The sequence below is a fragment of the Tyto alba genome, unplaced genomic scaffold (genome assembly GCF_018691265.1).
Source record: "Tyto alba isolate M040663 unplaced genomic scaffold, T.alba_DEE_v4.0 Super-Scaffold_1, whole genome shotgun sequence".
NCBI lineage: Eukaryota > Metazoa > Chordata > Aves > Strigiformes > Tytonidae > Tyto > Tyto alba.
The window spans coordinates 23,901,141-23,928,078 of record NW_024881261.1 but is presented as its reverse complement, the minus strand read 5'-3'; the positions used below and the strand labels follow the sequence as shown (position 1 = coordinate 23,928,078).

At 43.1% G+C, this 26,938-nt stretch overlaps 1 protein-coding gene across 3 annotated transcripts in view; it reads right to left on the bottom strand.

Moving 5' to 3' along the window:
• Positions 1-26,938, bottom strand: part of ZSWIM8 (zinc finger SWIM-type containing 8) — a 65,694-nt gene that overhangs the window by 1,724 nt on the left and 37,032 nt on the right. Inside the window, exons 5-25 of one of the 3 annotated variants that reach the window (XM_009973744.3) lie at positions 26,534-26,641; positions 23,570-23,651; positions 22,343-22,463; positions 21,742-21,943; positions 20,682-20,857; positions 17,273-18,281; positions 16,402-16,533; positions 15,275-15,454; positions 13,795-13,978; positions 13,115-13,213; positions 12,193-12,317; positions 10,679-10,910; positions 9,755-9,907; positions 8,749-8,971; positions 8,266-8,555; positions 7,273-7,496; positions 6,499-6,981; positions 5,723-5,891; positions 3,234-3,407; positions 1,679-1,798; positions 537-715 (exon numbers count right to left, since the gene is read on the bottom strand). In XM_009973744.3, the coding sequence (XP_009972046.3) occupies positions 537-715; positions 1,679-1,798; positions 3,234-3,407; positions 5,723-5,891; positions 6,499-6,981; positions 7,273-7,496; positions 8,266-8,555; positions 8,749-8,971; positions 9,755-9,907; positions 10,679-10,910; positions 12,193-12,317; positions 13,115-13,213; positions 13,795-13,978; positions 15,275-15,454; positions 16,402-16,533; positions 17,273-18,281; positions 20,682-20,857; positions 21,742-21,943; positions 22,343-22,463; positions 23,570-23,651; positions 26,534-26,641 (4,665 nt within the window). The remainder of the gene's footprint in view (positions 1-536; positions 716-1,678; positions 1,799-3,233; positions 3,408-5,722; positions 5,892-6,498; positions 6,982-7,272; positions 7,497-8,265; positions 8,556-8,748; positions 8,972-9,754; positions 9,908-10,678; positions 10,911-12,192; positions 12,318-13,114; positions 13,214-13,794; positions 13,979-15,274; positions 15,455-16,401; positions 16,534-17,272; positions 18,282-20,681; positions 20,858-21,741; positions 21,944-22,342; positions 22,464-23,569; positions 23,652-26,533; positions 26,642-26,938) is intronic. The other 2 variants (XM_032982053.2, XM_032982054.2) reach the window with 2 other exon arrangements.

The following is a 26,938-nucleotide window of genomic DNA, read 5'->3' as shown; positions in this document are numbered from 1 at the left end:
AAAATAAACGTTTCACTAAATCCTGAAACATCTGATCCCTACCGGTAGCTGACCAAGCCACTTCTACTATCGGTGCCAGGACTGGCACGCCAGCCAGCCATGCCAGGGTTTCATGATGAGAGGAAGACAGGCTACAAACAAGGAAAGCAAAAGAAAAGATAGGCTAGGAAGGTATGTGGACAGGGGGCTTGAAAACATAGCAAAGAAATGTACAGAAGTTAAAAGGTACAGGTAGCATTTGGAGGAAGAAAGAGGACAGGGAACACAGAACCACCCCGTCCTTCGTGGTGAGCACAGGAGGTGAGAGGCCTTGGAAGAAGCAGTACAATGAGCTCCTTTGTATGCAGCCAACATACAAGCAAGCGATGCCTATTCTAGTCCCTGCCGAGGGAGAGGGATGCATCAGGCAATGGATCAGTTCAGCTACCGGTACCCACGGCCCCTTCCCCTCTGCACACTCACACACAGCAGCGGTACCTGCGAGGCAGGCAATGGCCTGGCAGCTTTGACAGGCAAGACGACCGGGCGCAGGTTACCTGAATGTAGGCCTGCTGGCACCTCTGCACCAGCTGGTGGAAGGCTGGGGTGCGCAGGTGGTTGTGCACATGGGCAGGGTTGAGCCTCTGTAGAGCTTCCATGATGATCTCCTGGAGCACAAAAGGGCTCAGCACCCCCTTGGCTGCACCAACGCAAAACTGATGCACGTAGTTTACACCTGCACAGGAAGGAGAAGGCAGAACAACAGTGTTAAGGCAAGAGACACACAGGCAGTCAAGTACTTCTAAGCAAGAACCTGGATTTGGAGCACCTTCTTCTCAGTGTAGTGTATCCTCCAGAAGGTCTAGGGGAGACAGTCTAGCAAACTCATGGGGACAAGAGATCATTCTGATATATTCATCAGGTCTGAGACCAGGTACCACCTCAGTCATTGATATTCCCAGTTCACCTGTTTTTAAAGGGGACGTGAAGGAAAACTGATGTGGCAAGGTAACTACAGAGGCAAGGATACACTGCACCTCCTCCCACTGCTTCTTGCCTGCCCATCTAGGAACCACCTGCAGCCCCAGTACTCGGGTCTTAGGGAGGCTGGTGAGATAGTCAAGCTTCCCCACTGCTGCCTACAGTGGAGCTCCCCCAGCAGCAGCAGGAGAAGCCAGGACACTAGACAGGCTGTTTGTAGACTTTTTTTTAAGTTCCTACTGCTGACGAATGAATTAAAAAAAAATAAAAAAAAAAAAAAAATCCAAGAGCAAAGTGGAAGTAGAAACAAAAACCAAAACTCAAACAATTGGTGGTTTGAGCACCTATTGTTATACAAGGTCTTCACAGAAGGTGTAAATATATGTAAGAAAGAGAAATACCTAAATACCTACAAGATAGTGTAAAGGGAAAAGAAAAAGTTGATATATAATGGAAGAGATACAAGCTCTGAGCCCTGTCCGAACCCCATGCACTTCATCTAGTGCCTCAAAATTCAACAGCATGCCTACAGAACCCAGAAATGGGACAACTGCCTGGATGAAAGAGCAGCAGGGATCTTCTGAAACATTCTCAGAAATGGGATCAGGTATCAGGCTCACCCAATCTCTGAAGTTTCACTCTTTGGAGAGCGCTTTTTCCCACCATGGTCCAAATCCCAGAAAGTAGATTGCTGCTGAAGTACTGCTCTGAGCCTTACCTAACTTCGCAGCTAACCCAAGGAGCCATTTTACATCCTCTGTGTAGGGTGGGCTGCGGGAGAAGTTGTTGGGATGGTCGTTGTGAGCTCTTCGGCCAAGCATCTCCAGAGCCAGCATCCCTGTGAGAAAGGGGCAGCCAGAGTCAAGCAGCACTTCTGCCCAGTAAGACTTAGTCTAGCACTTCACTCACTGCAATACAACCTGACTGGCCTGTCCTCCATCAGCAGAAAATTCCCTAACTGCAAAGAATCCAGAGGGAAACAAAAGGCCCATCTTGGAGCCCATCACCGCAGGAAGTATCTGCAAGAACATCTAGATCTGCTGCTCCAGACTGTGAAATCTGCACAGCTATCACACCTCACTAGAGCTGCAAAAAGACACTCCACTAGCACCTACAGCAGGGTCAAGCAAATAGCCCCAAAGACTGCACTGCAAGAGGTGTCCTGAAAGCAATGCATTTGCTCCAAATTTTACAACAAGAGAAGCTACCAAATCAACTTTTTCAGCTGCAAAGACAACAGGCCAACACTGAGCCTGTCAGTGTTGTCAATCTGCAAACATTTCACTTATTCCATTACAGCTGTTCACACAAATCCTCCCATTTAAAAAGTTTTAAAACACCAACAGGTACTGGGTCTTGATCTTCCAGAACCTCTTCCTCATCCCCACTTCTCTTATTCAGGATATTAAACACCCTTCATAGCTTACCACTTACCACTGCAATGTTTCCAATGACATCTCCTCCCGTTTCTGCCTAACAAGTACTTTCTTCTCTAGTTTTCAACAAAAAAACTCGAGCAACCTCTAGATAGCCTTCCTTCTATTTTCCTGCTGTTTCTCTTCACTTGCTACCCTGTGCTGGCTTTGCTTATCTTATAGTCTCCCTTCTCCCTCCCCAGCTATCCACTGGGTTGGACCATGACTATGTACAAGTAGCTTACTGCAATCTAAGCTCAATCTGCAACCTCAACACTGATAGCCTTGTACCTACGTCAGTTCAAGCAGAGATTCTGTTTCCTCATAACCACTGTGAATGGGAAAGGAGTGCTAATTACATACCCACTCTCTACAAAATATAAAAGTTCTCTCCGTGACAATCTTCAACAACCTGGATGGAAAGGCACAGGGCACATCCCTCTGTGCCTCTGAAGACTCAACTGGTGTTATTAAACTAGAAGTGTGGCTTCACCATTCAGGAGCAGCAGGAGCTGAACTCCATTTTTTCCCACAGTCACAACTTGCACAACCACATCCTCAGAGCCCTATCCAGACTCCTTTATGTACACCTGCTGAAAGGCAAGACTCTTCCCAGCTCTAACCCACTTAGCTTTCTCTTCTACTCTAATGGCTCTCAACAGCAACTGTTCAATCTTCTGTTGCTTTGTCTCCATTTTTAGCCTCCACATATGATCATGAACTGGTTTTCCCCACGTAGCTAAGGTGCCATCACCCCCAACAGATGCAGTAGCAAATTACCAAATGACAGTGAAAACCTGCAGCCCTGCCCTGAATCCCTCTTGAGGGGGCCATAGAAACCCACTTGGCTGTCCTTACCAACTCGGTATGCGGAGTGGAGGTAGTGCAGACCCTGGGGGCTCACAGGCTGACTGTGCTGCTCATCCTCGGCAGGAAAACCCCCTGTAACAAGGGAGTTGGGCTGTGAGGACAGAGTTGTCAAGGAAGCCCCCTGAATCGCTGGGAACGTTGATCCTGCATGGACACTTCCTACTGAAGAGAGCAAAACAGCAGCATTAGGACCCACCATCAGCCTAAAAGAAGTTCTACTTGGGCCATCGACTCCCTCACCTGACCGCCCCCTGCTAACGTATTGTTCTGTTCCCCTAAACAGAACAATACAGCAACCAAACACCAGACTTACAGCTGAAATACAATGGGCTAGGAATCTCTCTATTTTGTTTGCAAGCAGGGCCTGAAGAGGGTCAGTTACATGCTTGTCCATCTATTTCGCAGTATATCCTGAACATGCACATCATTCATGTTTTACATGTAAATACATGTGTTGACTCAAAGGTCTTTGCTATTATTAACTGATATGTCTGGTTCTGATTTCTTGTCCAAGGAAACACGTATGTACATGTCTACACCTGATGAGAAACTGCCGAGGAAAATCACTGAGCAGGAGCAGTACTGAGTCACTCAAAGATCAAGCCCAACATTGTGAGGTTCCACCGCTTCTGCTGTAAGACAGCTATGGCTCCATCCAGCTACCATGCAGGATGAGCGTTACTGGAGGCCAGCCTCCAATCCATCCTCAGAAAGAACAGCCATCGCATACACTGGCAGCACATACCAACAGGAAAAACAGCTAGGAAACTTGAGAAGCTCTGCCACCTTCAGACACTTAACAAGTACGGGCAAAATCAAGGGAAATCACAGAAAAATCCATTACAGTGTACCACCTGAACTTGTACAGACATCAGTTAACCCTGAGCCAATAAAGCCGTACTCTGACAACAGACTCAGGTTTATCTAACTCCCTCTCAAGAAAGGTACAGAGAGGAAAAAGCAAGGTTTGCCTGAGAATTCCAGAGCAGAGATGCCATTAGGTGTGTGCACTTTGTTACCCTTATTTCACAGCTTCTCTGTGGTGCTGCTACACCAGCTTAGGCAATGCTCCAAGTTCCGATTTCTTCTCTTTCCCTGACACCTCCAGCATCTTTCTCAAAATGTTTACTAGTGAATAGTTTAACACCTGAGAACAATGTGCCTCCCAAGAAAGATCTGTCTAACCTCCTCAACCAAGCAGACACACAGTGCCAAACAACCCACAAAGCGAAGGAAAATCCATGCTGCATTTGAAGTCTGGCCAAGGAGAATAAACCCTAAGAATGAGCTGGATTGTTGCCAGAGCTCAAGCATCATCACGTGACTATGTACTCCAGAAACAGTGAAACAGCATTTTAAGAACTGAAGACAGAAGTTTATGCAAGCCATAAACAATGGCAACTGGAAAAGGTGGGGTTGTTTTTCCCTTTCATTACTTTATTTTAAGTGCTCTAGGATGAGTTGGTAGTTCTGGAAGATGTATAACTCTCTGGAGGAGTACAGAAATGGTTTCTCACAGTTAAGAGTCACAGCATCAGCCCAGGACTAAGGCTGTCAGCAAAGGATGCTCTTCAGACCCTGAGGCCTTCAGGACTATTCTAATTGCTTTTGTGGTGTTTTTTTGGCATCAAAATGCAAGATAAAAACAAAAGGAAAAGACTCTCCTGATAACCTAGATATGAAGGAGGCCAACACAGCTCAAGTGTTTTCCCATGTACCAGTCTTCCAGCACCTGGTGAGTTGCAAAGCACTGATAAGCTAATGTATAAAGAGGCAAACATTACAGGCGCTCCAGTGAAGGGACAACAGAGCCTGGGTCAGTCATGACTAACTGGAGCCAAACTCCATGGCAACGAGAGCACATCCACAGTTCAGTTAGCGTGCTGCATGCTACCTGACAGGTCTTCACCACCACTCTAGCCCCAGCACAACATGTAAGCAATCACTCAGATTGCCATTGACACGATCCTGCCAAAACATCTGTTCTCTCTACAGAAGTTTCACATTTCAGGTACTGGCTGAGTCCAGTCCTTTTGGGCAGGAAAGATACCTATTAGTGCTACTATAGCAGAAGTCTGCCTGCTTCCTGCACTCTCTGTTCATCTGACCCAAAGGAACCATAAGAGCCTGATCAAGATTATCTATGCTCACCTTGCCCTAAGGAGAGGGGGAATAAAGCTCTAAGAAGTCAGAAAGACCAGGAAAGGTCCAAGCACACTTTAGTCTGAGGGGCCAGAATAATCTCATACTGTTGAAATTTAACTAAACAGAAAATAAAGCTCCGCTAGCTGAATCGGGCCCCATTATGAATCCCACACCCCTGAGCATGCACAACTTTAGGCTGGGGTAGATTTGGACAGAACTTTTCAGTGCAAGAACCCTGGTTTCACCTGTGGTCAATGAACTTGACTGGGCTACAGCGAGGAGGCACAGTAAACAAGTCTATGCTATGCACAGCCCAGGGCTGTGCCACTTACTCGCTACATTGGAAGACAGTGACAGTCCTGTCTCACTGTGGTAGGGGTGCACCGCAATCTGCGTCATGGATGGGACCGGCACACCAGGGAATGACACTGCAGTAGCTGCCAGTGATGGTGTCGTTACCGAATAAGGGTACTGTGCTCCTATGAATGCTGGATGGACACCCTAAAACAGAAAATAAACAGCAGTCATATCTACTTTGTCTGACCATTTAGAAGTAGTCCAAAACACGATGTCCCCACACAAACCCCAGAGCAGAAGTCCAATCTGACAGTGAGGAGGAAGCATGGGAAGAATCAGCACAGAAACTACATTACACCACATGACCATTACATCTTCTTGCTCCTCCCCTTTTTAAATCTAATCAGTTTGCGGAAAACCATTCCAAGAACTTTAAAAAATAAGCAGAGGTTCAAGTAACCTCTGTTTGGTTTTCCCTCTGTAGTTTCTATTTAGTCTGCAAGCTCTCAAGAAGACAAGCTTTCTGTACAGTGCTTCTGAGAAACTACAGAGCAGTAAAAGTTAAAAACTACTGATGTATTATATTTTGTATTCTTTTGAGATTTTACATGCACCTACAGGAGACTCTTTATAATGCAAAAGCTGAGCTGGGGGGCCAAAGTAACTATTACAAATCAACATGTGAGAGAGCAGAAGCTACAGCTCAAGCCACAGAAGGTCTGAGCCCCACGCTCTCCCCAGTCAGACATACTCCCTCTGGAAGCAGCCACACAGAGTCACCGTAAATGAACAAGGCACAGGTAAAACTCACCTGAGGGTACGCTGAGCCAGGGACTGGGAAGACAGCCGGGCGTGGCATGTGCTGGATAGTGTGTCCAATATACTGGGGATTACAGGGGATGTGAGTCTGAAGGGTGGTGTAAGGGTGGAGGCCCTGTGTGTGTGTATGTGCCATTGCTGGCCCTGCCATCGTATGCTGCTGGTACATGGTCGACCCCACGGAGATCACCGGCATGACTGTTGCTGCCGCAGTTACCGCAGCTGCCACTGTTACAGTGGTTGGCTCAGAGGTCACCCGGTTGTCTGTCAACCCACGTGCTGCTTCTGAGGCAGCCCGTGCACCACTGGCACTGCAGCCAGTGGCACCTTCTCTCTGGGCTGGGGTCCCACCAACAGTCTGTTCATAAAGCCAGTACCACTGGTGAGCTACTTCAAAGAGGACTTCTGGGTACACGCCACCTCCTTTGGCTGCCTCTTCTACTGCCATACAGGCCTTTTCCAGCATCAGATTGTCCTGGGGGCAGTGAAAGCAAAGCAGAAGTGAAGAATACTAAAAACCAGAAACACAAGAAGGTAAAACTAAAACAGGAGAAAAGTATAAGGCACTCTAAAATGACTGACACTATGGGGAACAGACAGATCACCACTACGCAGAATAACCAGAGCTATTCACTAAAGATAAGAGAAATACACAGAACTGGGATTAAGACTGTTCAGTAGCACAGAAGAGCCAATCCCATAAGTAACAGCACATCCCTGATGTCAGAGGTGAGCTTGCGCTAGCCAGCCCCCTTGCGATACTCACCTGCTCCTTACACTGCACCAGAGCCCTCTGGATCTCATTTGGGTTCAGGGCATGGGCATGGGGCAGGCAGCTGAGTGCCAGTTCAGCAGCTGCCCGCACCATGTTGGAGTCTCTGGCTCGTGAAGCTCTGTCTGCCAATGATGCCACCTCTGGAGGAGTCAGATGTCCATCCCAACACTCTACCAAGATGTTCAAGGCAGCACTACCAATCTCCATGGCCTGCCCTAAGAGGAAGAGAGAAGACTCTCACACCTCTGCATGCCCAGCACAGTTCCAGTCAGCCTTCCCTCAACAGGAGGTGCACTCCTTACTTCCTTCAAGAGCAGCGGACGGAGCCCAGTTGCTCTCTTTAGGCTTCAAGTTCAAATTTAGACTCTTCCTCCCAAACCACAGGATGGGCAAGAGCCCTCAATAAGCAAGCACTGAGTGAAGGTACCATAATTAAAGTTGAACTAAAGATGTATTTGAGGCAGTGACAGTAACTTGCTATAGCTAATTTTAGTAGCCACAAACCACAGCCTGGACCATCACTCTATTTCCATCATGTCAAGAAAACATGAATTTCCAAAGTTGTGTTTTTCAGGCTCTAGAAGCCACATGGATACAAACCAGGTAGTAGGTCTGGGTGCAAGCAGAAGGAGGAAGAAAGTGAAATGCTGAACACAGCCAAAGACCATGTTCAAACCTGACAAATGTCTGTCTCTTCAGCAGACCCCTGAAGGAGAAGACCAGTCTCTGTGTGAGAAGTGGCCTATGGCTCTGAAGACTGAAGCATGTTGCAGTACAGACAAAAAGCAACAGGTTGCAAGAACCTTCCAGGCCAAAACAAGCACCACTGTGTAATATCACTGGTGCTCAGATTGTAATGCCAGGTGTGCCAGCAACTTACATGGCTACCACAGCACACCAGCATCGCCATTCTGGGGCATAAGCTTCCCTCCCTCCCCTCCTTCCTGCCCTAAAGCAAGCTTCCCAGTAAAGTTTTGCTGTAACCTGTGATCCAAGAGACATGGGAGGAGTAAGTTCGAGAGAGCCAGTTGGGAGACACAAAGTTGTGCAGCCCTAGTGCATACAGCCCAATCTCAAAGGCGCAGAGGTGAAGGTTGCGGTGTGGTCCCTGGTGCCCACCACTGGAAGAAGGGTGGGTGAAGATGGAGGTACTGCTATTTCCACCTGCTTTGATAAGGACTGTCTTGGCCAATTCAAAGTAGAAGTGAGCAGCTGCCTCTGAGGGCTGGTTTGGGACATGAGGAGCATGGCTCTCCAGTCTCCTTCCTTTATACCTAGAAGAAAAAGATATGAGGAATCTTTCAGACAGCAGCAAGTACCCCAAGTTCACTAGCTGGAGTGCAGAGTTCCTGTCTTTAGGATCCAGAAGAAACAAAGCAAACTCTCCCAAGGAAGTACTTTCTGATGCATACGGTTCCCTGACATCAGGCCTAGAGGTTGCCTCCGTGCATCGGTATTATTCATTACCTGCCAACTTCCACAGTCTTTGCACGGGCTCCCCCACTGGCTCTCCTACTGCCACTGGAAGAGGAAGATCCCAGCGAATCACTTGAAGAACTGCTGATGCTGTCACTGTCCTGTCCTCTGCCCCAAGATGTTGTTGCCCATCCCCCACGTAGCGGACGCCGACTGAGCGTTGGAGAACTGTCAGAGGTGGTTTCAGGAGCGCTGCTGTCAATACTAGCCATGCCTACAACACCAGAACCAACACAGTAATGTCACCAAGGCTGGTAGATGTAATGTGGGTAGCCAAACTCATTCCCACATCACCTACAGTCCCAGCTAAGATCAGTCACATCAGTGACAGCCTTACAGCTGCCAGGCATTCAGCTCTGCAAATTAAGAGAGATTAAATTAGTCAGTCTGGCCGCAGATATCAGTGTCATTTTGCAGTTCTCAGATTAAAGAGCAGAAGAGTCCAAGAATGGTGTTTCTTTATTTCCACCTTAACACCATCCCAGCCCCTCACTGCATCTGCCAAGCTTTGCGGCAGCTTATAACAACAAGAAGCAAATACACATACAGGGTCAAGTTCCCCAGATTGCATGTGTACGAAGAAACCCTTCTGGTATATGTTGCACAATTTACACAAAGGTTCTTCACAACCTCAGCCTCTAACTTATACCCTTCCCAAGAGAAGTGTAGAGAGACAGCAGCTCCTCTGAATTTGTTTCTGGATGCAGGAGCAGAGTGCTCTGCTCCTAGAGTCCAGCAATCATTCAGCTCCATATATCCGATCCATCACCCAGACCACACCTGATGTGAGAAAGGTATGGTAGCTTGCCATACAGAAGAGGGCAGGAAACCTGTGAAGCAAAACCTACTTCTTCATGCCAAAAACCTCAGAGACAATCAACTGCTTCTGTAGTATGGGAAAGGTTGACAAATGGAATGAAAGAGCAAAGGAATTGCTGAGAAGCCAGCAGGCTGCCTAGCACAGCACTAGATGCTGCATCAACCAGTCAGTTCCTACCTGTGTGTTTCTTCTTCTGCCTGACAGGTGAACCCCAGCACCTCCCATTGTATCCACCTCGGTTTCCAAGGGCCAGACGACTGGGGACCTTTCCCTCTTGTTTCAAGACAGTGGCCTCCGCAGATGGCTCACAGGGGGACCTCTGAGAGCTCTCTGCATAAACAGGACAGTGACAAGGTAAACGTTATGATCTGTTTCTGTATCTCTAAAACCAGATGTCACCATTTAAAACATATATAACTGTCAAAAGATGCAGAATTTTTATAAAATGAGTGGTACTTATGAAAAGGATTATCTCAGTTTACTTTCAGTATTAAGCATATAATCGGATACCAGGCCAAGAATCTTAACAACTCAAGATTTGGAAAATTCACTGCAACTGCAGAAAAATTTTAGAATAAAGACGCTCCAGCAGCCCTAACTTTATTGCAGTCATCCTCAGCTAGTATTGATCTCTTTGGGAAGAGTTAAGAGAGCATCTAGTTTCCACCAAATGCTGCTGTATGTGATGTTTGCCACCAACATGGAGGCACAGCTTGAAGAAAGCCACATTTATCTCTAATGTCCCCCAGCAATCTTATTTATTTATCTTGCATGAAGGTACCTGATTCAGTGTGTAACCTTCTGAAATCCTACACCTCTAACACAAACCTAAAAGATGGAGTCACAGTAGTTTTATGTTAATTGGTTATACAACTGACTCAAAACAGGAAAACCTGAAAATTAGCTGGAATTTCTATGCAAGAAGAATGTGTACAGAAATGGATCCAGCCAAACAGTGAGGGAATGACATTCTAGTAACCACCAAGCAGCCAGATGGTAGTATAACCACTCTACTTCCCAACGCACACTAAAATGTACAGTTCCAGTTTTTGCACTGATAACAGAAGGGTTTCTGCACAGCCCTTACAGAGCTCCTCTTACCCTGGGCACTCTTCTCCACGAAGGTCTCAGGACTGCTCTGGACTGCAGTGCTTACAGCAGCTTGCTGAGTAACAGAAGTCCCTGGAAGCTGTTGGATAGCTGCAGTGGACTGGGCAGCATGTTTGGAAGGAGATTTTTGATTTGCTACCGTAGGCTTGCTGGACGAGTAGAAGGAACTCAGAGTCTGTGGTTTGTGAGTTTGACTCTCTCTGTCTAGGAGTTTGTCTAAAATCTTTAACAGCAAGGGAAAAGAAGAAAAAAGAAGATCTTAGCAGAAGGGTAAGAGAACTGGCATTACACTAAGACATAGAGGGAAAGTGCCAAATCAGCTTACTGGTGGGCAATAAATTCCACTTGTCGAAGAAAAAAAAGAAAATGCTTATTCTCTAGAAAGTAGGCATCATCCTCCTGCTCTGAAGATCAGCAATGCACAGCTGAGAGCCATGTGGTCTGTATTACTGAGGAAGGAAAGACTCATTTGTACTCAGTAATATCCCCATTTTCACTTCAAATAGTCACTGACTTTACTTGAAAAACACCCAAAACTCATAATAAAGTAGTAATTTTGGTACATCAAGGACAGAATAGAGGACTCTATATTTAGTTCTGTCAGTTATTAGATGTTCTTGTTTAAATCACCAAAATTCTGTGCTCACCATTCAAAAAATCCTGTCATGCCATTACTAAGAAACTGATAAAGCCACTAGAGAAACTGCCTTCTACCAGCCTACAATATCACTTTCTTGTCCTTATATAGTATGTAACTGGGGAGCAATGCATGACCACATTTTATGGGTTTGTCCGTTTCTACTGTTAATTCTCCACATTACATGAACACAAGTGTGACAGAGCATTTATTTGCAGATGACTGATACCACAGTGTCCCTGTCATTCCCTGGAGAAGAGTACAGCAAAAGTGTTTCTCCTTTAGGAGACAGAAAGACATTAATAGTATTCTTGATGGGTAGAAGGGCTTCTGAGTATAAAAAAATTAATAAAAGCTTTTGTAAAGCTTCAGCAGTTTTGACATTTTTTTCTTCCTTTGGGGTGGAGGGATGGAGTTTTACTATCTTTCTGGCATGGGACATTAAGGTACAGGTGGACTGAACTACTATATCAAAGAGGTGAGAGGTTAAGAAACAAAGGCTTTGCTAGATACACTGTTCTGCAAGCCAACATCCCTGCAGCAAAAGAGAATCAATCCCCAGACCACACACACAGTACACACTGAGACAAAGGACTTGTTTTATCAGGCAGGTAAAAGCATTAAAAGCAGTGAGATCGCATCTCCCAACTGGACCTGAAGAAACTTATGGAAAGAGTGCCCCTTCCAGGGCAGCGCATCCTGCTCAATCAGATTTTGCATCAGTGGAAGAATATAAATGCCACAACATAGCTTGTAAATCATCAGTACATGACACAGCAACTTATGCTCACTGGCAAAACTATCAAATCCATCAAAACCCAAACATGGTTTGCGCTGCATCTCCCTCGCCCCTTTAAGGGAAACTCACCTTCTTCAGCTTAGACTGATCATCTTTGTAAGTAATCATCAGGGCTAATGCCAGATCCCCTTTCTCCCTTCGGGTGCCTTCGCACAACAGAGGATGTTCTGCTTCACTGACAGTTGTTTTCATGCCTGCAGGCCAGGAAAGAGGGGATGAAGAGACAAGTGAGCCCATGGGACTGCACCACATCCTGAGCACTATGTGCTCTCAGACTATTTTATTCACCTCACTGTCACAGGCAAAAGAACAACCAGATCCTAATACACCACAGGAAAAGAATTCAGGCAAGCCCACGACTCCATCTTGAAACAAACTTCATTTCTGCAGATGCTACAAACCAGCACTCCCACATCATAAAGAACTCATCTCCCTCCTTTCAGAGATGAGGCAACAGCGATTAAACAAGGCCTTGTTTAATCCTTTCTATTCTTTTTTGCACGACGGTTTCAAACAGGCATACAGTATTGTCAACATAATATATATAATTACTGCTTTGATGTTGAAGTTGATAAATGAGGCAAGAATCCAGTATTATGCTAAGATCCTGAATTATATGATGCTTGAGAGTACTTCTGCTAGTCTTTCACTATCGTTGTCTAACCTCTTCTGAAATGACTGCCTTTTCTTCTCTGAAACTGTCCATCTCCATTAAAGTCCAGACAATACATCTTCCACAAAAAAAAGCAAGAAGAAAGCTAAAATTCATATTACTACTTTTAATATTCAGTTCTTGCCCCATATTCCCCTTCCATTTTTCACAGCTTTGTAAAGGCAACTCAGCCCTGGCACGTAGAATCCTTCTGCATCTGGTTCTGGTACACTTTCATCTCTGCACCAAACTGGCATGAACTACTAACTCTCACCATCCAAAATGAGGCAGGATGCAGAACATGGATGAAGAAAGTATTTTCTTGCAAAAGATTCTTACCAAGAGCAGCAACAGCTGCCTCAAAACCAAGTTCTTCATCGCCAGGCATTTCATTATTCCAGTTACGGCTTGGAGGTCTAGAGCCTGTAGGAGAAACCACTGGAAGACAGCAACAGAATTAGTGCTCAGCTTTCAAAACTAGGATCTCAGTGCAAAAGCAATTTCTGAGAGCTTTGTGAATTTGCACAGCTTCCTGTGGTCCTATTCCTAGCCTTGTACCAGTTTCAAGACCCACAGCACTGTCTTAGTTTTACTTTTTTTTTTCCCCTTTCTCTCTCTAAACTCAGAAGACTCCAAACTAGGCAAGTATATTTGTCAAGTCAGTCTTCCAAACCCAATTTTTCGTGTTCTTTTTTAAATACTAGATTTGTATTAGCTTCTTCTGAATATAAGCATCATAAGAGTAGAAAAGTCAGTCATTTATAACTATTTTACAAACACACACAGATTGCTGAAATGTGGTAAGTTTCCAGTTGTTTTCAAATGTAAGTAGAAGGTGAGACAGTTCCACTGGGGCACAAAGTACCTCTAAAGCAATATGGAGGAAAGTGCAAGCAACAGTGTATGAAGAATCAAGCTTAGGTGGTTGTTACACAAAAGACAGTTTATCTTTGAAAACCCTTCAAGACTTGGCACCTCAGAACATGCCCTTCGCACACTCAAGCCAATTCAGACAGTACCTGGAGTGCACAGGACATCAAATATAAAGCTAGCCAACATCAGAGGCAAGACAGGACGGTAATCGCATAGTGTCCCCTCTCGCAGTTCTTCAGCTCTTCCTCGAATAGTGTTCATCTCATTAGTGCCCAAGGGAATCTTCTTCAAGAGGGCAACAATCTCAGACTCCTGATATGCCAGCTTCACCTGGTAGTATCCACAAGGAAACAGAAGCAGCTGTCATCAGCACAGGCCCTGTGGGCACTGGACCTTATTTCCCTGTACATAAGGTACAGCAGCAGTTTTTATTGAATCATTAAATTATAGCAACTCTTAGCACCCTAGCCACCTTTACTATTCTCTCCACATTGAACACAGATTTACAACTGTGATACAAGTCTTGCCTCATATTTATACAAATTTTTTTGACTCAAATTATCACTCTTGAGCTACAAACAGGAAAAAAAGCACATCAGGTTTCATAAGAACATCAGAAGCGTTTGATTGGCTAAGCCAGTGAAAAACTTGATTACTCTTAATTGTACAAAAAAGGGTGAGATGTTAAGTAATATACCCAATCAAGACGAGAGAGACTGACTAGCACAGGGTAGCAGCACACATGCCAACAGGATGAAGACCGTTATTTTTACTGCTCTGTGCCATTTCTACATTCTCTCCACTCGTAACATGTGAAAGCGATTGTCTTCTTTTAGGTAGCAAGTGACTGCCAACCTCACAATCTTCTAACCAGACGGTAAGAAGTACCAATTATTAGTGTAATAAGTATAGTTGGTGGATACCTAGCAACAATACACACCTGCACAACTGGGAGTGCACAGCCCTGCAGTGAAAAGCGTCAGCTGCAAATCACACAGACAAGGTCTTAATTGGACACTTCTGCTTTTCTAAACAGGAATCCTAGTAGTAATCAAGCAGTGTCCAAAATAATATGCCTCCACAGTGCATATGTTCACTTGCCAACAAATGAGGTATCAGCAAGAGCAACAATTTTCAAACGTGTAACAATTAAACCTATTCACCCTAAGGAATAAGTTTCAAACCATTCCACCAATGCAAATATGAACAATTCCATTTACAAATGGCTTTATTTTCCCCAGATTAGTCAAGCAAATGGGTAATATATTTAAGGTAAGTAGTAAACTGTGCTAATCAAAATAATATCATAAAAGATTTTGTACTCATTTAAATATTTTCAAGCCTGTAGCTTCATATGAAATCAAAGGCCTGTTAGCACATGAGGTCCGAGCTTCCTATCAATTAAGGTAACGCTACATTAAGTGATATTTCTAATATTTTTTCTGACAGATCAACGTCTGCTAATGGGATGTGCACACAATCCATTTAGTTCCACTGCCATCAATTTTAAGGAAACATATAAAAGCATAACCAAACATCAGGAGTTGAAATGGAAATCACATAGGCAAAAGCGTTCAACCAGAACAATGCTGCTTATGGATACTGCCTTTCTGAGATGCTTCATACCTCCAGAGCCTTTGTGGAGGCAGGTGGTCTCTGCAGCTCCAGAGCAAACATTCCTATTCGGAAGGCCAGGTTGTGGTACTCCAGCCGCTCACTCAACACAGTCAGCAAGAAAGCAGCTTTAGACAAGGTGTTGGTTGCCATCCATGTCTGCTTGCTGGTTGATACCTTGTTCTTTTTGCCCTGTTTGAGGAGGAATTTGTCACAGGACACTTTCCTAAACATCCTAATCGATTCTATGCTTCCACTCTTTGCAATAGTTAGTGGACAGGAGGAAGAATAAAACCTGTTTAAATTTTATTTCCTTTGCTAAGGAATCACAAATCCCAGTGGTTACTGATAAAGATCATTACTTCCCCTCTCTCACCCCAGCACAACACAGTGGAAGAGCTGGCCTGTTGAGAAGACATATGTCCACTATTGGACTGATGCTGTGCAGGCAGATGTTGCATGCCTGTCCCTTCAGAGGGAACCCTTCCACACAACAAACACTGCTTAGTGCCACTACAAGTGATTTTCCAGAAGTTTATGTTTATTTCTTTCCTCTCCAACCCTCTATCCTGAAGCAGCAAAAGTTCTAACATTTCCAGTGGTGCACATTATGAAACAGGAGATTAAGGTTTTGGAGAGAATCACAAGAAACAATGTCACCTGCACAGAGCTGTACAAAAATCAAGACTTATTACGGCTGATGTATAATCTCATAGCACACAGTAGCAGCAGGTATCCCTCAAACAAAATGTCCTTTGAAGTCAATGTTAAATAGGGTATTTTGTTTAATTGATTTAAAATATATTCTTAAAGGAGCTTTAGCTTTTAATAGATAAACTAAGCTTCTCTCTGAAGCATAAGGAAAAGTGAAGAAGCTTGTAACTAAATTCGAGTTTCTGAAGACTCCAAGTCCTGCTGACTGGCCTCTTAATTTCTTTCTCCCTTTTATTCACCCACACACGCGCAATGATCAAGCACATTAATAACATCCAGGGAATTGGATTCAACCCAGAGGAAGCATCAGTGAAGGGCCCTAAACCACAGCAAATGAGAAATGCTTGGAAATGCTGTTGCATCCATCCCATATAATCCTTCTAACTTACTCTCTACCCCCAAAACTAGACAAGCTCTCCCTCTACCTTAGTGGGTGGCTGCTCCACTTTGAGGTCTGGAGGGTTAGCCAGTAGGTCCCTGGCGAGCTCTACGGTTAGGCGGCATGCATCGTTACTGTACCCATGTGCATACAGGGCCTCTGCACAGGCAAACAGGATCTGCAATAAAGAACAGATGGTCATATTCAAGCCACGCTCCCCCAGGCTGGAGCTATCATGCTCAAATCACCTATCGCAAAGACTCTGCAAACACAATTCACAATTAACTTCAGCAGCAGGTGTTCTCACAGTCCTTCTTGCCTCGACCTTCACCATCATCCCTTTAAACATTGCCTTAAAAAGCCTCTTCTTCCACAATTAAGTCCCATTCTCCCTCCAAGTGCTGTAAGAGATCAGAGAATAGCTCAAAAAAACCCTAAAACCCAAACTGACTGACTATAATTATTTCCATGCTTCTCCATTTCAGCTGCTTGCTCATACAGGTACAAGCTCTAAACATATTTTGAGATTATTACAGGAATGTGACACAGTCTATTTAGATTGCCTGTGGCTTTCCAGAGAATTTCTGCCTACATGGTTGGATTTAAATTTTTCCTGCTGGGCATATCTTGGTCTTACTTATTTTGAATTTCAGCTCAATTTTGCCATTTCCAAGAGTGAGACTAGGTAAAAAGCATACACTGTTTTGCCTACATTTGTAAATCCTCAAGTGTGAGATGGGACCAGATAAAACTGGGACACACCTGAAGTTAGCACAGAAATAGGGAGTCAAGCTTGTGGAAAACATAGATGTGTGATACCACTGCATTAAGACTGTAGATACCTTATCATACAATGAGTTATGACAACATTACAATTAAACACTTAATTTAACAATGTTGAACTAGATTCAGCTCACCTCCATCCTGTTCTCCTGCTCCAGAGGCTTTATACCAGCAAATATATCCTGCTCCTCTTCATTTCCCCCTTCAGCTTTGTCATCGTCTTCCTTGGCTACCTCTTGTGGGTTCAGATAGTACACCTGGTAATCATCTTCCTCTTCTCCATCATCCCCTCCCCCTGCTGCACCATTCTCTCCCACTTCTTCTGGCTTCAGGCTCACACCACCGCTGTTCTCATCTGCAGAATGCAGGTCATCATCACCACTACCCATTTCCCCCACAGGATCCTTGGGCAATTTCTTGGCCATGGAACTGGTCCTGACACTGGGCTCAGGTCCCTCAGAGAAGTACACCCCGCCATCCTCCTCAAAGGTATCCCTGTAGCTCCTGCTCAGTGGGCTTTCTGTAAAACTAAATGTGTTGCTGGCTTCTGCCCCCAGAGCCAAGCTGCTGTCATCCAGGCTCATCTCTGCCAAGTCCGGCTCCAGAGAGCTGTCTTCACTGCTCATGCGACGCTTCCCACTATGTTTACTGGTCAAGCCTTTGCTCACTGGCAACTTCGCCTTGCCTACTGCAGTCTTATAGACAGCTTTATCACCTTCTGCTGAAAGTCGTCTCAGAACCCTCTGTGGCGTTTCAGAGACAACCTTCCGCTTTCCAGTAAGTTCCTTTGGACGAACTGCTGGCTCCTGGGGAGAGGGACGCAGCCTGTCCCCAGGCTGCAGACATAGTCCCCCAGGCTCCTGTCCATGGGTTCTACCAGCTTCACAGGCTGTTTCTGCACACTGCAACCGGCAGCTCCTCTGCTGGATGGCCTTTACCCAACAGAAGGAGTTCTTCTTGTCAGTGCTGCTATATGTGATCCCAGAAATGGGATAAGCTTCCTCCCAGTTGAAGTAACAGGCTTCCACAGCTGGTTTGAAACCCTGGAAGAGCTTCTCCAGTGATTTTTTGTGCTGCCCTCTCTTAACATTATCTATGACTTTCAGCTGCCACTGTCTGAGCTGTGAGCAAAGGTCCCTGCGCCTGAGAGAAGAGGAGGACAGGTTAGAAAGCAGACACAAATTCACCTGCTACCTCAACCCACAGAACCCCTCCTCCTTTTGATCAGAAACATATTCTGCTGAAATAAGTATAGTCAGCATCACTAAGAAGACAGACTGAAAAAAGGAAACAGGTGTATTAATAACCAAGTCCTGGACAGGCCCATGATATAGAAACAAAACGTGAACAGTACCAACATGAAAGCACGATACAAACTGGGAGGTTTAAATTTAAATACTGTCTGCCCTGTTTTCTCATCTGCCCGAAATGAGTTATTAGGGATGTGAGCCTCAGCAGTGTGGGACCAGTGAGTACCATGGGGAACTGCTCCTGCAAACATTCATAAAACAGTTTGCAGCAGCTGTGAAACAGCCCTGTGAACAACTTCTGTCAAGACACTCACAAGTACGATCTAAACAGCCTAGCCAGGGAAGAACAACGCCAGACAGGACCACCTAATCTACTTTCCAGGCACTTATCTCTTTATCCTGACATGCCTATCTAGAGCCCAACAATTTAATTTAGGCTTTCGCAAGCTATCCTCATGAGACTGAACTGTTGCAAGCCATAGGCACAGAATAAGCAAGACAAAAATAATTGATGTTCAAGTAACTGAGGAAGGAGCAGGCTGGTAGGGTTATACAAACTTATATTACACAGCAGTTAGTCCCATGCCCCATATTACCATGGGAAGAACAAAGCATTTCTGCATTTCCCAGCTCCAAATCTCACATAAGGTTTAAGCATATGAGCAAGGCAGTCTAAACGGATTACACATTTCGGTGATCTAATCCAATAAGAGGAAAAGACACTTCTAGAAACTGCACCAAGTGTATCAATCAACTGCTATCTTGTTTCTGCCACAGATTTCAGAGATCTGAGGTACAAGCCCAACACTTCAATACTCTCAGATTTCCTATCAAAAGCAAAAGAACAAAGAATCAAATCAAAATCGGGTGACCTAATTTGAGTGCAAAGGGTATTAGGACAAAAGGGGCTAAACAAAATGGACTGCTTCTATTTGTCCACTAAAGAAATTAATTAGCAAGGGAGCAGACTGCTAGGGCTTAATCAAGGAGAGGATTTTCAGAAGGAAAAAGAAGGGGGAACTACTCAGAAAAGGTAACATAAGGATGAGAGTCTGCAATGAATTAGGAATGAGGTACCAAGTCTCCTTATGATTCACTGAAAAGAAAAGCAAGGACAGGTAGAAGAGGGTTCTTCTTGGTGACTACTGTAACGCCATGAGAATTGGTAATCAAGCAGGAGCATTTCAATTATGCATGAGCTCAAGTAGGAGATCTGAGCAAATTTGAACTGCACCAAATAACTCAAACATGAATACACATAGCAAAACTTCATACTTTATTAAAAGCCAAAACCTTTAATGGTTTTTCTACATGATCTGATTGATGTTTGTGTTTATTTTAAGCCTCATTCTCAGTTTCCTACAGTTTTTGATTTGTCTTCACCTCTTGCTTTTATAGCTGCTTCATATTGTAAACTGTACAAGACAGAAACTGCATCCATTTTAATGCCCCTGATGTACCTTACATAGATAGGGCATTTTGTTAATGTTACAAAACAATTCACAGAAATCAAATCCTGTTAATGTGTAATTGTATTGAAAATACCATCCTGTTTTCATTTGTTCTGAAAAACTTTTTCTGAGCATTTATAGCACATTAAACTAATTCAGTACATTTTATACACTATGCTCTGTAGACTAGATGTACAAAACAAATTATTACAGTGTCAACCACAGTATCTCAACACGAGCCCTAAGTACCTCCACTGCTATTCACCTAGTGCTAAATAAAGATGGCAGTGATTTAACAAGGCACAATATGGTTTAGACACCTGAAGAAGCCTCACAATTTTTCCTGAGACAATTGAAAACGCTGACTGAAAATCATACACCAGTGACACTGTTTACCAATACACTGCAGAAAATAAACTCCCTAAGTGCATAAAAAGCAAGAAATGCTTCATGTTGAAATAGACAGCAGTGAATGATTGAGCTAAACAGAAATACATTAAACTGCTGAATAGTTCAATTTATAAAGCATTAAAATTTATTGGTAGCTGGTGTTATCATTCAAAGAAATGTTCTCCACTGGGACACTGAAATGCAGAATTACACTCACATGTAAAAGAGAGCTCTCAGAAAACAAATTATTCACACTACAGGATGTTGCTAAAAGCAAACAGCAATAGCAGCTAAAGTTTAAAGTAATTATAGTGCTCTTGAACCTTAGTCCAAAGGGACTAATGGTTGAACAGGTAAAGGTACAAACACAAGAAATCTACAGGAAGAAACTCTTGAGTGTGCTTGAATATCACAGAAATAAAAGAGAGACTGTGTCTGATTCTGGTGCTCACCTCTGTGGACTAATAGTGGGGTCAAGGACAGCCAGCCTCCAAAGAACCACCATCTCATCACACATACTTGCACAAGCATGAGCAGCTACTTCTGACTGGCCATTGCTGCGTCCTGTGTGCCCGCTAGCACTGCTGTGTGATGCAGATGTTCTCACACTGTACCACCAGCCGGTTATCTGCAGAAGAAAATGTTTACTGGAGCTGTGTTGTGGCCAACATCTCATCCCCTGCTCTCACTTAACCTCATAACCACAAAAAAAAACAGGATCTGTAGCTAGTACCATGTTTTCATTTGACTCCAAAATAACTACAAACATTAAAGCAGTATTGGTTTGGGAGAACCGAGGGCCTCTCAACATTTCTCTGGTTAGAAGGCACATAAGTCTACAGAACAAAACGCTCACGGGAGGTTTTTTTACTAGATGCCTTCCCACTCGGAGGGCAAAAGTGAACAAATCTGATAAATGGAGCATTTCCTTTCCCCTGCTCAAAGTGGAGGTATGTGATAGAACAATTAAGGAAACTTACACTGCAATTTATATTACAGAGTGCGATCAGTGTCCTGAAGTGTCAAAGGGAACCTTTTTTGTAATAGTATTTTTAAAAATATTTTAAAAATATATTACTTAAACCCATCAAAAAGATATCTTCTACAAAAATAACGAAAGAATCTGAGATTGTACCACTCAATGTATATCTTTAGCTTTTATCAAAATGACAGCTTATACGTGAGATACTTTGTTCACAAAAAAAGCATTAAAATAAATCACATTGACTGGGCAGAAATCAAATCAAATATGCTGAATACAAGAGATCAGACTCCATATATTTATGTTAAAAGGACTGAGGTATTTTAGGGATATGGTGTTACCAGGACGTCACTAAATCAGCACAAAAGCAAACTGTAGCATCATTTTAGCGTGGAGAAACACATGTCCATAATGCATACAGACTGTTAAAAAAAATTTATTAAGCCATGGATTGTACAGATACATGGCACCAGTCACTGGCTCAGCCTGGTTCCCAGAATCTTCCCCCCACAGCAAAGAGATTTGAATACCTGCTCATAGTTGAGACACTGGTCAGTCAGAATCTCTAGCAAAGGAGCTGCATTGCTATCCCGTCTCTTAAACATCTCCCGCACAATGGAAAGCAGGTTCCAGATTCCTTCAGGCTCTCTTCCTCGTAGGGGACGCAGGAGACAGGCCCACTCAGCAGCAGCTGGTGGCTCCGTGGAAGAAAGATACATTGAATTCACATCACTGTAGACAAAACAGAAAAGCAGAGAAGAGAAAAAATTAAATCAAGCATAGCCATAAAAAATCCTGAGTATATTCTACATCCAGAAGTATATTTGCACCTTAAATGGGACAGACATGCATAACCTACAAAAGAGGATGTCTAATGAAACTGAGAACACCACACATCAAGGTATTGTGCAAATACAGTGTGCTCTACTGAAATAACATTGGACAAGCTATGCAAAAATACAGTCCAGAAGAATGATCATGAAACTAAGCATCCTTCAGTCCATGACATCACATAAGGGTACAGGCTTGTACGCTTACACTACCCTTACATTACCCTATACCGTGAATGAACTTACAGATTACATGAATATCACCTTTTCCCTTCAACGGGAAACAGGGAAAACAGTTTACCTGAAAACAACAGGAGAGGGTCCACAGAATTTATGAAGCGTTTTCTTTATATTGTCACTCAGAGTAGATTCGTCTAAGTACCAGGTGCTTTGATCTGATGCAGAGGGTCCAGCAGTGGGATCTTTACAAAAGAATAACACATATGCAGTCTTCAGGCTTTGAAGATATTTTCCTCTGTGTCCAACCACAGAGATTATAGGGAGTACACAGGCAGTGTTACTCAGTTTACTTCACCTGTTGCAGAACTCACTATTCAGAACTATCTTAAAATGCTATCATAACATTATATCTTAACCAAATTGGGAGGCATGGCTGGCATGCTGAACGGTAGCACTACAACCAGTGGAACCAGAAGAAATTCAAGGACTGTGCCAACAGAAACCTCATAAAGTTCAGTGAAGAAAAATGTACACTTCTGTACGTGGGACAGAAAACCCCATGCATCAGTACAGATTGAAAACCAAATGGCTGAGTAGCTGATAGGGTTTGGTGAATATAGTGGATGCCAAGCTGAACAGAAACCAGTGTCAAACTTTCACTGGAAACACAAAACAAAACAAAAATAACAACCTGCAACCTGGGCTATATTAAGAAAAGCACAGCTAGCAGATTTAAGGAACTTGTTTTATCCCCCTCTACCTAGCACTGGGAAAGTTACACCTCGAATACTGTATCCAGTTTGGGGTCCTCCAATCCAGGAATAATACTGAGAAACCAGAGAGGATATAGTGGAGGGCTATCAAGATACTTGGGGACACAAAGCAGGTGAACTATGAGATGAGACTGAGGAAGATGGGCTAATTTAATCTAAAAAGGAGAGGGTGAGGGGTGATTACCAGCAGCCTTCTTGGTAGCAGAAGATGATTTTAAAAAAGGGTATTCATACTGGACTTTAGGCTGTTGTCACCTCTACATTATCAGGAGTTGTTCATCTCTCATGCTTCAGGGTCCCTAATACGTATTGACTTTAAAAGATCTTTTGTTAGAAAGGTGCATTGCCTGATGCTCCCCTCCTCTGCATACACTCTGAGGGGTCCATTACACCAGCAAATTGCCTGTTGCTGTGGCATATATACATGCAAGTGCCTGTACTTAGCCCTTTTCTTTGACCTCCACCTGCAGTCCCAGCTACATGGTAACAGACCAGTTTAGAAACTCAAAGCAATGGAAATATATCCACCTCCTCTCTGTGACACAGATGACTGAAATAATATTTATCAAGGTTACCTGGGGCTCCACACACTGTGTTGATGGCAGTAGACTGAGAAGATAACAGCTCATCCAGCAAGCGCTGAGCTGTTGGAAGAATCTGAAAACATGAAGCAAACTTTCAATATCCACAGTATTTCTTATCCCACTATACCCAGCCAAAGATCTGATTAGATTTTCAAGACTGAAGCACTCTCATAATTTCAGAAGTATCAAATACACAGTCATGTTTTCAGATAGGACAATAGAGGGTGCTAAAGATTATATAGTAACAAATCAACTGTTAATACCTTCTCCTCCTTTCTCAAAGCAAACCTGTATGCAAGGCTTACTTCCTGCATTCACATCCTAAGAAGTAAACAAAAGCATCATAAGTTATTAATTCCTTCCTCATTTCTTGAAGAGTAGGAGCCCACAGAGAGTGATACTGCAGCTAATTTTGAGAGATATGGAAGTGACCTGCAGTCAAGGTCACCATTTTCCTGCACTTTGAATGTTCTTTATTTCTTATTCCTAAATAATTCTTCTAAAATCCAAGCTAAAGGGAACAGAGAAGAAAACTATAAATTACAACTGTACGTAACTTTTGGGGCAGATTTTAGCTTATTTACAATCCTGTTAGCAAAGGGGCCATCTATATATTAATTCAGACTTAATAGTAAACTAATGCAATTTCAGCACTAATTATAGCTTCTGGACAGTTAGGAGCATAAGCAGAGAAGGCTCATACCAAACGGCAAAAACCTAAGTAGATACACCCTTAACATGCTCTTTTTGAAAGAAAAATTACAGTAGGAAGTGGCTTTTTTCCCAACTAAGTCTGGGCTGAAACTGTAGATCCAGTTAGCCGTTAGCATGCACACTTACAATAGGTTAGGCATACAGTTAGGATTTAAATGACTTGCAACAGAACATTTGTTATCCCCCCCACCTCTTTCCATACAACAGCTGAGGTTAAAGATCACACTTACTGTAAAGCAAGACACATTCAGTACACCTATATTTGCAAATAATACAGATCCATCTCAAACGGATGGAAGAAAAACAACGCTTCTGAAGGATATTTTGCATTTCAGTCACCTGAAGAAATGAACTCAGCATTAAGTTATTCTTGTACCTTTTTCTAATACTACATGTTTTAAGTCACCACAAAGCAGAAAAGTCAAAGGTCTAGGCAATGTCACACCTTAGGCTGAAGTATCAGGGACCTGCGGTGACTCTCCTTCAGACATTTTTGCCAAGATATTAATATTTAATTGGAATAGGAATACCGTCTTCCTGAAGGGAAATAGCTCTTGGGAGAAGAACTGGGTAATAAATTTCAGCTGCTCAGAATCACTGACATTTTCATAGATATGGGAAACACTTTCTGCAGATATTTTGAAAAACATCTCCTTATCTAGCTGCATTCCTACAGACCACCATCCCTTTACACTTAAAAAGTAATTCAGCATTATATTACTATACCATAATGTCTTTCACAAGTGGGAAATAAGGATAAAATAGAATCATGTGTACAGCCTACTCTAATTCTACATCATGAAGTTCAAGTATGGGGTCCCAAGATATCAGAGTATCTTTCTCCACTCAGAAATCTTGAAGACCATGACTGAGACTGTTGGAAGAGTCTGGGGCATACCTTGCCTTTTTCAAGGGAATGATACAACATGGGTTAAGATGCATCTGACAATAAAACCCAAACTTTTCTGCTGGGCAGCATGCATCAGATTATCTGACAAAATAGCAATAACTAAATTAAATAATCCAGATGTTCCTGGGTGCACAGCTGGTACACTTGACCAAAGGAGAAATATACCCTGCAAAAAGGAGCAGACACATAATATTTGAAAGCAAACGACTCACATACCATTCAGAAAACAACTACCACCACACTGCTAGCCTTTCAAAACCCTCCTTTATTAAGTACCAGACTATGTGACAAAGCTCTGAGTTCTTAAGGAAAAAAGAAAAGCTTTTTCTGTTACGTAATGCAGCAAGAAGCACAAACTATTGGTGCTGAACTGTCAGCAACAATAAAGCTGTATTTTTATATCACTTTCATATTATATTATTTCTCTATTTCCTCTCGTAAGAAGATTAGTATTTCTGTAGGAAATTTAGAGGATGTTTTAGCAATAGGATATCTTAGCGTCCCAAGCATAGCATCATAATATGATTTTTAGGCACATGCTGACAGTAATCTAACTCCTACTTAAGACACTATGCATGCACTACTGAAATGTGACAGACACCCATACAGGTCAGTTTTTCTCAACCTCCTTTGGTTGAACCAGTATAAAAAAGTTGCTAAGCCCTTATATTTTTAAAGCAAATGTTTCACAATCACTTAGGTATTCTTGTGTATTTTGTGCAAGCATTTTAGGCAGATGATATAAATCACCTGACCTTGAAAAACATACATATTTAAGGAATATGAGAGCAGATTGTGCCTTTGACTAACAAAATTTTGTGTCTACTAAATACTTTCCATAACCCAAATGAATCCTATGAATTACCAAGAAGCTACACACTGAGGCAAGTCAAAAGGTCACCAGTTGGGCGCATTAGAAAGTGCCCACCTAAGGCACATACAACACATCCCCTGGGTAGTCTTCTCCACTTAACTAACCAAACACACAAAAAGGAAGCAACCCAATTTGTTCTGACCTAAGTTTTTCACCACCGTGTATTTATTTGATTGTGTTTGATCTTCCAGAAGCTAAACACGTATTAATGCCAAGATGAATAGCCACCACACTTCTTTCCCCTTTTAAGACACTTCTAATCTTTTCCTTGGCACTACAGAATTGTCAAATAATAGAACGGCAAACCTGAAAAGCGCAAGAACTGAAAGTCTTCCCAGCAACTCACAACTGAATAGCATTACTGGTTATCTTGGAACAAAAGACATTATATAAATTGACCCAGAATAAAGATAACGAATTTAACAAAAAGTCAGTCCTTTCAATTGTACCCATTTACCTGTTGTGGAAGTTCACTGATTAGGTACTGAGCAAATTTTTGCAATTGGTCTCTTTGTAGCCGAGACAAGGACTCAGAAACAGGTGCTCGTAAGCATACGGCAGATGCCTGAAGAAAGAAAAGCAGATATAAACTGCCATTAACAGGTCAGACTTAATCAAGCTGCGTCTACTGCATGGATGAAGTGTCATGAACAGTAGCTATGCTGATGCATATCATGCTTGGTGTTGACAGACATTTTTGGTTTTTTCTGTAATTACGTGCTGTGTTGCAGATAAGATGCAAATAAGCTGTCTAGGCTTTATAAAAACTGTTTTTAAGAGTTTCTTTTCAAGGAAACTGCTTTAACAGCTGTGCTTAAGATCTGTTGTTGCTAGCAATTGCACAAATACTGGCAGGGTTTTC